A 12,972-nucleotide genomic window follows, 5' to 3' on the forward strand; every position below is an offset into this window, starting at 1 on the left:
AATGTTCTTAAAAGCACTGCTTAAACAATTAAACAAACTGAAAAAATATTTATTGAAAGATTTCTGTAGACGTAACATCTAACCAAAGCGAGCCAGCGAACCATTGTTAAAAATGTATGCAGAATGATTGACAGGTCTTCCTTCTGATGTGGCAAAATGACTCTTGACTTTTAAATACGATTGACACGAGATACAGTCATTAAAAGGCCATTTAAAACCTGCAGATTGTGTCCCGAGTCAAGAGAGCCGTGGAAAATTACGGATTGTCTGGATGTGCAATGCGTGCCTGTCCCAGAGTATTTTTAACTCATAAGGTCAACCAAAACACTTGTTTGTGTATAAACAGCACACACAATTGTATTTCTCCTTGTGAAACATGTTAAACTAAAGCATTCCCAGACACTCCTTCCCCATGTTTAGAGACCAGACTTTTGTTAACATGAAAAGTTCAGATGGAGATACAAAAACACAATTTATAAGAAAGGGGACCTGTAAACGGACATGTAAAAATGGTAATACCAGTGCATTTTTATGACGATTCACCCCCTATAATAATTGCAGTGAGTGTTTGCGTGATAGTAAAAACACAACTCATGTGATTGGGGTACTGTTGTAGTCCCTAATGGTATTCCTGGTGTTAAAAATACACACACTCACTCACTCAATCTGCATTTAAATTGAAGTGGTGAGTGTTTGAGTGAGAGTAAAAACAACTCTTATATCATTGGCTTACTGTAAAGGACTACAATGGTTGGGTTTACGAGCATGTCTTTATTTAAATTATAACGTAGATAACAAGAACACAATATATATTACCACTGCAAGTTTACTACCCGTAGAAACCCTCAGGACTGCTTGCTACACATAAATCTTCTGATATACGTCACACCTGTCAGACGCCTCAAATAGAGTATTTATACAACGGAGAACATAAACATTAATTTCGTTTGCCTTTCACAGTCCCCCTTTTGAAAATACTCATAAAGCAAGGTACAACAATTATGACCCCTTTTTCAGGTAACACATATGACCTATCAAATATATTAGCAACACCTTACGTCATTGTTCACAACCACAATGATTCAACTCATATTTTGTAACACCATCATAATAACTGTCAGCATAAGCTGATCGTGAACTTAAACTGAATTTAGACCACAGTATCTTTATCTAAAAACACAGACGAGAAGGGCCCACTCAAAAGGTGGCAGCAAGCTTTCAATACTCTAATGAGCAATATAAAAAAATGTGCACTGTGTCACATCCAGATTTCCATGATATATATTGCGGTAGAAAAAACGTAATGATTGTACTAACACTTGTACACAGAGACAAGTCTGGTCTTGATCAACTACCTTGTCCTCACTGTCACAAATACAACCAAATCCTCCGATCAAATCTCAGCATATCTATCAAGACATGCAACCTGAGCCTTGCAAAGTCAAGTCACAATCTCTTGACCTATTCACTGTAGACTCGGGTGTGAATATGTTTTGAAAACAGCATATAATGTCAGGCTTTTGGCCTGGCCCTGGAAAAGCATTGTTCAATGTGTGTCATTCGGGTAAGATGACCTAGTCAATATATAAGTAAGATGACCTAGTTAATATTTGAGTAAGATGGCCTAGTCAGTATTTGAGTAAGATGGCCTAGTCAATCTTTAAGTAAGATGGCCTAGTCAGTATTTGAGTAAGATGACCTAGTCAGTATTTGAGTAAGATGGCCTAGTCAGCATTTGAGTAAGATGACCTAGTCAGTATTTGAGTAAGATGACCTAGTCAGTATTTGAGTAAGATGACCTAGTCAGTATTTGAGTAAGATGACCTAGTCAGTATTTGAGTAAGATGGCCTAGTCAGTATTTGAGTAAGATGACCTAGTCAGTATTTGAGTAAGATGACCTAGTCAGTATTTGAGTAAGATGACCTAGTCAGTATTTGAGTAAGATGACCTAGTCAGTATTTGAGTAAGATGACCTAGTCAGTATTTGAGTAAGATGACCTAGTCAGTATTTGAGTAAGATGACCTAGTCAGTATTTGAGTAAGATGACCTAGTCAGTATTTGAGTAAGATGGCCTAGTCAGTATTTGAGTATGATGACCTAGTCAGTGTTTCGTCAGATGACCTAGTCAGTATTTGGGTAAGATGACCTAGTCAGTATTTGAGTAAGATGACCTAGTCAGTATTTGAGTAAGATGACCTAGTCAGTATTTGAGTAAGATGACCTAGTCAGTATTTGGGTAAGATGACCTAGTCAGTATTTGAGTAAGATGACCTAGTCAGTATTTGAGTAAGATGACCTAGTCAGTATTTGAGTAAGATGACCTAGTCAGTATTTGGTAAGATACCTAGTCAGTATTTGAGTAAGATGACCTAGTCAGTATTTGGGTAAGATGACCTAGTCAGTATTTGAGTAAGATGACCTAGTCAGTATTTGAGTAAGATGACCTAGTCAGTATTTGGTCAGATACCTAGTCAGTATTTGAGTAAGATGACCTTTGGAACACAATATATCCTGAGGAACAAGTCTAGATACTTCAAAGTGGAGCTTAGTATACAGAAGTGTACCCTAGCCAAAGTAAATGTACAGAAACGTACTCGGTACCCTAAACGGCAGACGCGTCCACTTTTCTCAAGCCGAAACCGAAACCGGTTTGTGGTGTTGTTCCAGATCGCCTGATTTCGAGCGCTTTCACTGCATCGCCGAGTATTCACTTTGTATTCTAACGCAAGAAGATCAAGAAGATGATGACGATTTCCCATGTTCATTTACGACAGCTGTTGGTGGGAACGATTTGGAAACGGCCCTTTCAGGACACCCAAAACTTAAAAAGTTTCGCTCCTGAGAGAACAGCGATGGATATGTACGAAGTATGTCACCCCCATTGTAGACAGCTTTCAATTTTCTGTAAAACGGACTACAGGGGACTTCATGCTCAAGAAAAACTGATTGTCTGATATTTTATAACTGACAGCGGAAGGAAGGTATATAGTTCTTCCTGACGAACACGCACTGCCATGTTGAATATTTCCGCGGTTTGACAGGCAGGAATAATTTTTAGTACGTGTTCGAGAAACCGGTTTAGCGCTCATCGCGATGCAGAATGGGATCGTCCTAGGGTCACAAGGGTACATTTCTGTAGTACCTGTGCCGACAACGACCCCTTCAGCCTTAGTGACAAGTGTAAAAGACAGCTGTATATTGGCAGTTCTGTCCCATAGAAGTGCTTTTGGTCAAATTTGGTAATATAGCAGCAGGCACCCACAAAACTGTCGTCAGTTGTTTGATCAGTTGGTTAGTCAATAATGAAGAATACAGTGAATGAGTCAGTCTAGTTTTACGCTGCTTTTGGAAATATTCCAGCAATATCATGGCAGGGGACACCAGAAACAGGCTTCACACATTGTACCAATGTGGGGAATCAAACCTGGGTTTTTAGCGTGATGAGTGAATGCTTTAACCACTAGGCTAGCCCATCGCCCTATGAAGCATACAACTTTATGGATTTCAACTTCTTGTTTATTGCATTGAGCAATGTTTCAGTATACATTCTTCCACCTTTATCAATTTAAAACTCGGCAGTCATCACCAAGCTAGGGTGTGACTTGGCTCTTGCTATCATGATAACCTACAAATTCAGAATTGTGACCATTTCTTATTATACAAAATATAAACAGTAAATGATAGAAAGTATCAAGCTATGCAACTTACCAAGAAAGACTTGATATCTTTGTAATTTGTGATGATTCCATTATGTACAATCACAAACTCTGCAAAACAAACCACAATATGTGAGATGTACACATATCACCCAGGAGTCACACTATTCAACAAACAACAATACAAACATTGTATATTGAATTCCTGATTCATGCTTTGAATGAAACTCGTCATTCATGCATGACGATCAAACACACTAACCACTGAGCTACCCACCACCCTAAGTCTGCCTGTTAAAAAAACCCAAACCATGTAACATCCATAAAAGATGAAAACATTTTGGGATCTATTTTTTACATTTTCTTTTCACCCAGAATATATAAGAAGTACATTTATCTTATGAGTGAGTGAGTTAAGCTGCTTTTAGGAGAATCAAACATAGGTCTTTGGTGTGACAAGCAAACGTTTTAACCACCAGGCTACCCCACAGCCCCACTGATGCTCAAATATTAACAATGTGAAATTCACTGGTCATAATTAAGCATAAAAGTAGATCTTATAACCTTCATGTACAAAACTGAAGACATGAGATGTCCCTAGAATCAAATACAACAGCATCACACCTAAAACAAATTGGGAATTGCTGGCTTACAAACAGACATGAGAACTATCAAAAAGAATAATGTCACAAATAAAATATGTCTTTCTTCACCATTGTGAAACCAATCATACTCAGTGTACATAGATCTGACTCAAAAGACTGACTGACTGAGTTTGGTTTTACGCCGCTTTTAGCAATATTCCAGCAATATCACGACGGGGGACACCAGAAATGGGCTTCACTCATTGTACCCATGTGGGGATTCGAACCGGGTCTTCGGCGTGACCAGCCAACGCTTTAACCACTAGGCTACCCCACCGCCCCTGACTCAAAAGATGAGGTCCTGTAAAGTCGGAGAAGGTTTCATGTCTCGGTGTAAGTAGGACACTGTGTTGCTCGGTGTAAGTAGGACACTGTGTTGCTCGGTGTAAGTAGGACACTGTGTTGCTCGGTGTAAGTAGGACACTGTGTTGCTCGGTGTAAGTAGGACACTGTATGTTGCTCGGTATAGAAACTGTGTTGCTCATGTCACAGCAGCCAGGAGAAAGATGATACTGTAGCAGGTGGCAGATGAGTTTACTGAATGTATTAGCAACTGTATAGCAACTGTACCCAGGCATGCAGGCCTGTCACTACCACAATAACATAAACAAACAATACTTGCACCTACTTTGTGTCTCAGGTACACACAACTGCCCATGACTGGCTAGGATAAAGAAATATCCTTTTTTTTCTTCTGCTTGTGTACTTCCCAGAAGTGAACATGTCTTCTCAGAAAAGTGAGTGAGTATGGTTTTATGCTGCTTTGAGCAATATTCCAGCAATATCATGGCAGGGGACACCAGAAATGGACTTCACACATTGTGGGGAATCGAACCTGGGCCTTCGGCATGATGAGCAAACACTTTAACCACTAGCCTACCCCACCGCCCCTCACAGGAAAGAGTGAATGACTATGTCAGACGAGGACAGACATGCCTGCTCATCTGGGATTAATTGTGTTCTACCCAAATCTAGCCATGTAGATACAGCAAACTATGAACTGCATACTCTTTAGATTTGACAAACAGTGTGTACCCCCTGTTTGTGTCTACTGTTTCCTTGCAATATACTGCAGGAGAATAGTGGACACATACAGATGGTTTCATACTTCATGGAGTATTGACCTGTGACCATCAGTTGACAAGTGAACCCTTAATGAACTTATGAATAAGATCCAAGGCAATAGTCATCTATCAAGAGCAATGGGGTAGCCTAGTGGCTACAGCGTTTGCAAGTGTTGAAGACCTGGGTTTGTTTCCCCACATGGGTGCAAAGCATGAAGCCCATATCTGTTACATAAAAGTGGCATAAAACCTTACTCATTCACCTACAGGTATCAGCAGAACCAAGTGAAACTGTGTCAACACGTAAGCAATAGGACTGCAAGGATAAGGCCAGCTATCGCTTTCATACTATTCAGTGCTTGAACATCTTATATGATATTTATATAGCGCACATATCCACGCAACTAGTGCTTGCTCAAGGCGCTGGTATTTTTTTTCCCTCGATCATTGGATGTCAGTCTCAACGGCACATCGTGTTATCAATCTCAACTCCCTGGGGATCATACAACCCATTCACAGCTGGGTGGTCTGGGACACATAGTCACAGTACTTTGTCCAAGTTCACTGCACGTTGCTGTACCCGCAACTTGGTGTTTGCACATATTCATGTGTCCACCATCTGGTCATATACCAACGGATTCGTGGGTTCTTTTAAGTGCACAGGGATGTGTACTGTAAACTAGGGGTTGTGACAACACTGAAAGAGTCTGCACAAAGTTGACTCCGAGGTTTTTACACCCGGTCACAGGTGGGCTCGATCCCGACACCTCAAGCTCGCTGGATCACTAGCCTGGCACCTTAGCCAGCTCGCCCACCGCGCCATAACAGGTCCACTGATTCTTGAGGATTTCTGTTCTACCTTTTTAAGTTAGGGACCCAAGAAATGTCTTTAACATGAACATACATGCTAAATTTTGCACACTCACTTCCTTGAAATATTACATTTACATCAGAAAAAAAAAGAAACTCACCATTGTCAGGGTCAGACCTCTGGGGGTGGCTGTTGCGTTGGCTGGGTTCTCCGTGGGTGGCCCAGCGTGTGTGTGCAATGCCAACATGGACATTGTAGGGCTTGTCGAAGTTCACGTCCTGTGCACCTGAAATATAATAGACGTGTATAGCACATCCCATATGTGTTCACAATATACTGCTTGGGCAGCTTGGTTGCACTGACACATAAGTTACTGATCTGCATGGAACTGTCGAAAAATTTGAAGTCATTAAAAATATTCACAAGCATTGTCACTAAGGTGACATAATCCCCCGTCGCAAATTATCAAATCAAACTTATAAAGTAATGAAAGTTTAAGTTAAATGTCAACAAAAACATGACCAGTCAACCTCTCTTGATATCTTGCTCTTTAGTTGTTCAAACACACACATATTTTCAAGACTGACTTTGACCTTGACATGAATGTCATAGTGTATGAAATATGCAAAAATAGTACTAAAGAAATTGGTTATTCAAAACATTCAAGGGAAGTGTTGAAAGTCGATGAAGAAAATCCAGTGAACCGTTCTTGAAATATCTTGCTGACAATTCAGGTTAATATGCTGAAATCTTCAAAGTGTTTCTGTGACCTTGAAAATTAAGTGAAGGTCACCAAAATTGACTGAGCCCTGCACCTTCCCTAGATAAAGCTTGGTGTCAAATATGAAGAAAATCCAATAAACGGTTCTTGAGATAGCTTAACATGCAGGTTTACATGCTGAAATCTTCAAAGTGTCCCCATGACCTTGAAAATTATGTGAAGGTCACCAAAATCGACTGGGCCCTGTGCCTTCCCTAGATAAAGCTTGCTATTGAATATGAAGAAAGTCCAGTCAACGGTTCTTGAGATAGCTTAACATGCAGGTAAAACGTTAAAGTCCCCTTGTGACCTTGAAATGAAGGTCGAGGTCACCAAACCTGAATTGGACCTTTCTTATACTGTGATGAACCTAGGTACCAAATATGAAAAGAATCTAGTGAACAGTTCTTAAGATATTTCAATTCGTGTACGTACGTGGAATCACAACATGCAACACTGGCATATTTTGGATGAAATCCTTGAATCCCAACATGCAACTCTGGCCTATTCCAGATGAAATCCTTCAACATGTTCAATTTCAATATGCAACAATTCCACAATGTATGTCAGGAAATTCTTACATCGTACAGCCTCTTCCAGCATGTTGACCTTGCCAATCTGTCTGATGACTTTGATGAAACATTCTTCGCTGTCAATATTGCTGCCCTCAAATGCAACACCTGAAAACACAAACAGCTAGTATAATGGGGATGTACAGACTAGTTCCTCAGTCTGACAAGTTTAACTTGACATAAATGTCCTACTTGGGCCTTGTATTGTGTATTAGAATGTTTACAAATCATGTGGCCAACATTTCAGTTAAAAATGTTTTCTTTCTAAGCTTTCTACCATCACACAACATTGTTGGCATGACTGTTAGCACTGAAAGATCATTGATTGGGTTTCATATTTCTCAAAGACATACTTCATATGTATTATTCACCATTTCTTACAAACTGTGGTTATAAAATCTATGGGGTTTGCATTTTTCATCTTTAATTTGCCTAATGGTAAAACAGAAATGAGCAAAACTAACTTATCAAATGTTGTTGTTTTTTCTAATTTCATTTTCAAATTTCAGCTGGGTAATTTTCTCAGTCAGGCTCATAAGCAAAAGAAGCATTAGGTCCAGTGAATCCAATCTTGTGAGAAGTACCTTCTATATATCGGATATGCCAGTAATGTTCATTTTAATGACATTTTAATCCCATTTTCACAATGTTTCTGTTGTCTCTTAGCATTTCAGCTAAATGGAATCAGAGACCCCCAAATCACCATCAAAGAAACCAAGCCTGTTTATACTTGCACAACCTAATCTTCAATATATGCGAGTAATGTTTATTTTGATATTTTAATTATTAATTATATTTTGGCGAAACTGCAATATTATGGTTCAAGGGAAGTTACTCTCTCTCACTGCATCGGACAATGTTTCTGATGTCTTGTAGTGCTTCAGCTACATGGAATCAGAGAACTTCAAATCACCATCCAAGATACCAAGCAGGGGCGGATACAGCTTTTTTAGAAAGGGGGGGTGCATACTATTGAGAAAAGGGAGGGTGCACATGTCATTTTCATCCGAGTTTCAATGGTCATTTAATAAACTTTCAGGACAAAAGGTGGGGTGCGCACCCCTGCACCCCCCTTCTGGATCCGCCTATGCCAAGCCAGTTTACACCCTTGCTCTACACAACCTCCAGTCAGGCTATGTGTGTTGGACACAGCAGATATAATGATGTCTGTCACAGGATGCAAAATGGTCATGTAAGAGCTCTGTTACATAACGGTGGCGGATGATACATTCCAATATATATGGTGATAAGACACATAGTGTGATGCAATGTTAAATAAAACATTTGTAAAAACAATGCTGCTGCAGATTGATGCCTGGCATTCAATGAATGAGCAAAAAATGCATTTATACCAGTTAACATTATTACAGTGAACATATTGTCCTTTTCCACAATTAAACTAGAATCAGTAGACTGTGTTGTAAGACAACAAAACCAATGACACATTGAGCTTTCTATCAATTAGAACTCGGCAAGGCAAACCGGGGGTTGATAGCATCAGCAATAGGGGTGGGCGATAATACCGGTTAACAGTATATTGCAATTCGAACTTCACAATACGATATATTGCGGTAACCTTTTCGCGAATCAGTTCACCCGATACGATCGGTAATTTTCATGATGTAGTCAAAACTACTAATAACATTTGTATTTCGCTTTTTCTCGAGTTCCAAACTTTAGAGCGAAGTCTTCAAGTTCGAAACATTTTCAACTGATCTCTTGTACAATCACATCTGAGTCCTGCCAGTGGCATTGTTTCAAAAGAAAGGTAACAGAAATATAACTACCTTAAACCATGTGTTATATACTTTCACAATATATTGCAATACATATTGCAATACGCCAACACATATCACAATATATCGCAAAATACAAAAGTTTTGGCAATACCCAACCCTAATAAGCAACAATCCACAATATCACTAGGTGATTCTTTCAGTGCACTAGTTGTTATAGATAATACTGGTTCACTAGATTCACATTATATCTGTTCATTACTTGTTATATATCATATCTATTCATTACTTGTTACATATATCTGATTACTAGATGTTGTATATATCTGTTCATTAGATGTGACATCAAATCTGTTTACTATATGTTATATATCATATCTTTCACTGTGTTATATAATATATCTGTTCACTAGTTATATATCATATCTGTTCACTAGACGTGACATATTAAATCTGTTTACTATATGTTATATATCATATCTATTTAATATTTGTTATATAATATATCTGTTCACTAGTTGTATATCATATCTGTTTACAAGTTGTTCTATATTTACATGATCACTAGCTGTTATACATTATATCTGTTCACTAGCTGTTCAATATTTGCATGATCACTACAGTGGTTCATCCCCCGAAAGCACCAGTGGAGATGAATTGTAAACAAACAAGTTCACGAATATGAAGAACACATATGGCGTAAAAAGTATCACTTATTGCAGTACTGTCTCGTTACATGAGAGCTCATACATTACTGACACATCACATACTTTTGAAATTTTCATTTTTATACCCTGAACACGGAGCAGCCTTGCAATTATGTTTGAAACTTTCATCACGAAATAAAATCTCAAAAAAATGTTTGCTTTGTAACATGCATGCTTGTGATTATGACAACCATGTGATATCTCTCCAAAATAACTTTCTCATCTCTGATTGATCTACTTGATGCTGAAACCTATGTAAATATTGAAATGTTGGAAGACGACGAAATGCTGTCAACTCTCCAAGGTGCAGATACACAGTTCACACGATCCCTAGTGCGGGACACATATAATGCTGTCATTACCCGGTATAAAGTTTGCAACATATGTCTATCATTTGAAACAATATCTAGAGTTTGTATTTAATGGAGACACTCTGTGTACAAGTGACGCCATCTTTTTTGTGAATGTTTGATTATATTTCTGTACATATCAATTGTCAAATATGAATGACATTGTCCTGTATGTAAATACTAATATAGATATATATTCTTCACAAGTTGTTCTATATTTATATGATCACTAGCGGTTATACATTGTATCTGTTCAGTAGTTGATACATTACATCTGTGCACTGAAATACCTCAAGACAAAATATTAAAAATTGGTAAAAAAAGTGTTTATCAATTGTATTGACCTCAACATCTTGCTAAACATTTTTACAAGGCTTCTATTTCGACACATGTAATAAAGATAACAACTGCTGTCTATCGACACAATAGGACAATCTCTTGCTTCCTTGCTCATCATCTCCACACTTCAGATCCTAAACCCAGACACCATGTCCCACTTAGCTGATAACTCATCAGTTAGTGAGTGCATTATGATGCTTGCAAAAGTGCTACTGCACAAAATTGAACTTATAACTATCACGAAACCGATTATATACTACTCACACTTTGCTAAGGATCACAAAAATTCGCAACTTTACTTAAACGTAGATTTATAATTTGAAATTGTATCCATTTAAAACTGGATAAATAATGATATGGTAACACATCTTTAGGAAAACAGCCGCTTTAAGCTAAACGTATGCACTTGATACATGAGGAACCATAAAAACGGTTTCCATGGCACCAACCAACCATTTTGCAAATCATGGCACGGGTCATTGACAAGTACACAACACCTGTCAATAGCAGGTATGGGATCCACCAGATGAAATAACAAACTAAAAACTTGGATCCATGCTTACAATAGGCTTAAATATTTAAACCAAATTTGACCCCACATCATAGTTTTCTGTTGAATAAATGATTTTATCCTTAGCAAAGTGTGAATAGTATATATAGAAATGAATGGTTTTTGTGTATCCCCATTACATTGTATCCTGCCATATTGCTGTGGGTGATACAGACTATTCAATAAGCTCCTATATCCTCACGATACACATTTGTCATTTTGGATGTCGCGCCAGCTACTTTCAAACAACAACATATCTACAGTCATTGTGATACACTTCAAAGAATAGTCAAGGCTGCCCAATTATTACCCCAGTCTACAATCTCTGTCAGATTACATCCACATAGTTAGCTTCCTTTGGCAATCCTATAAAGTTTACCCAGACTAAAAAATGACCAATCTAAATAGCAAATTCACAGCAAAGGGGTAGTCAAAATGATTACACACACTAAGGATGAAAGGAAACAGCAAGGTCACAATACAATACATATCGCAATAAAGAGGTAACAATATGATATGTATGACAATATGCATATTCATCTCAATTCACATGGATTGATTAAAGATATTAATTAAAGGTTCCGAAACAAAAAATCGGTGTAGACATGTTTTCTTGAAATAAATCTGTAACAATGAATTCATTTTCACAATATTTCTACGGATGAAATATCTGGAATGTCAATAAATGAGTTGTAAGTATTTACCAAGTTTATCATGTAGTATCAAAACAAAAAAACTGTATCGTGTATTGTTGAATGAAAACCCACAATGCACCAGTGCAGCTAATACTATGTCACCCATAACAACACTTTATTCATGCGTTGTTGAGGAGTCATATGTATATCATTCAAAATGTTGGGTTTGAATTAATCATGCCCCTGAGATCTAAACTAGACAAATACATGCGTGACAGATTTTCCGGTACCTCACAGCTGTAGCAGCTGTCGTATATTGACCATCCATCTGTATGCAAACCGTTCCACATTACAAAATACAAGAAGACCCCAAATGTACAGCTAAAACCCTCAGTAATATGTAAGCTACAGTTATTACAAACACCCACTTTTAGTTCCTTATAACCGTAGTTTGTTATACATATTTCAACTAAAACATACAACAAGTTGTCAGGCCGAAAAACAGTTGAAACTTTCATCAGTTCGTTACAAGCATGTTCGTTGTAAGCGTGTTCGATATAACATAATCAACAATGTAAGCTTCAGAGTAATCAGTCTGTAATAAGGAATATAGATGAACAGTATAAATAGTCTGGGAAACCAGTCCAAAACAAGGTACTGATCAGTAACGGTGTGCGAATTGTAGGCGGCACTATTGAGGGGGAGACAACTATTGCGATAATGATAGTCTATTGCAACATACTATTGCGATAACGATAGTCTATTGCGACCAACTATTGCAATACTATTGCAATAGTTTTTTTTCTGATTGAATAGTCTCATTTCAAGTCATTTCCCAAACGAATGTATAGTTTGTAATTTGTGGAAGGATATCATAACAGCGTAAGTTTAGGCTAAAACATCATTACAATAACCCCTAAATCATACTCATCGTTATCTCTGCACAATGAAGTTTGGTACAACACTGGTATACCTGCACTTGTATTTTATGAGATTCCCAAACTACACACTCAGTATTCATAGCACAGTTGAGCATGTTTTCCATGAACCTGTCATCCATATCTAAATTGTACATAATTCCCAGTGAGTTAGACATGTCAGCCTGATGCAGGAGGAAAGGCCAGTGTGAAACAGATTTCATGTTTT

The 12,972-nt window shown here is 38.0% G+C and overlaps 1 protein-coding gene across 1 annotated transcript in view; it reads right to left on the minus strand.

The window, feature by feature from the left end:
• The window catches only part of LOC124291666 (glutamine--fructose-6-phosphate aminotransferase [isomerizing] 2-like), a 77,352-nt gene that overhangs the window by 43,893 nt on the left and 20,487 nt on the right, over positions 1–12,972 (minus strand). The window contains 3 exon segments of the mRNA XM_046728715.1: positions 3,711–3,769; positions 6,338–6,463; positions 7,519–7,617. Of these exon segments, the coding sequence (XP_046584671.1) occupies positions 3,711–3,769; positions 6,338–6,463; positions 7,519–7,617 (284 nt within the window).

The sequence above is a fragment of the Haliotis rubra genome, unplaced genomic scaffold, assembly GCF_003918875.1.
Source record: "Haliotis rubra isolate DU_JTF1 unplaced genomic scaffold, ASM391887v1 Scf5, whole genome shotgun sequence".
Taxonomy (NCBI): domain Eukaryota; kingdom Metazoa; phylum Mollusca; class Gastropoda; order Lepetellida; family Haliotidae; genus Haliotis; species Haliotis rubra.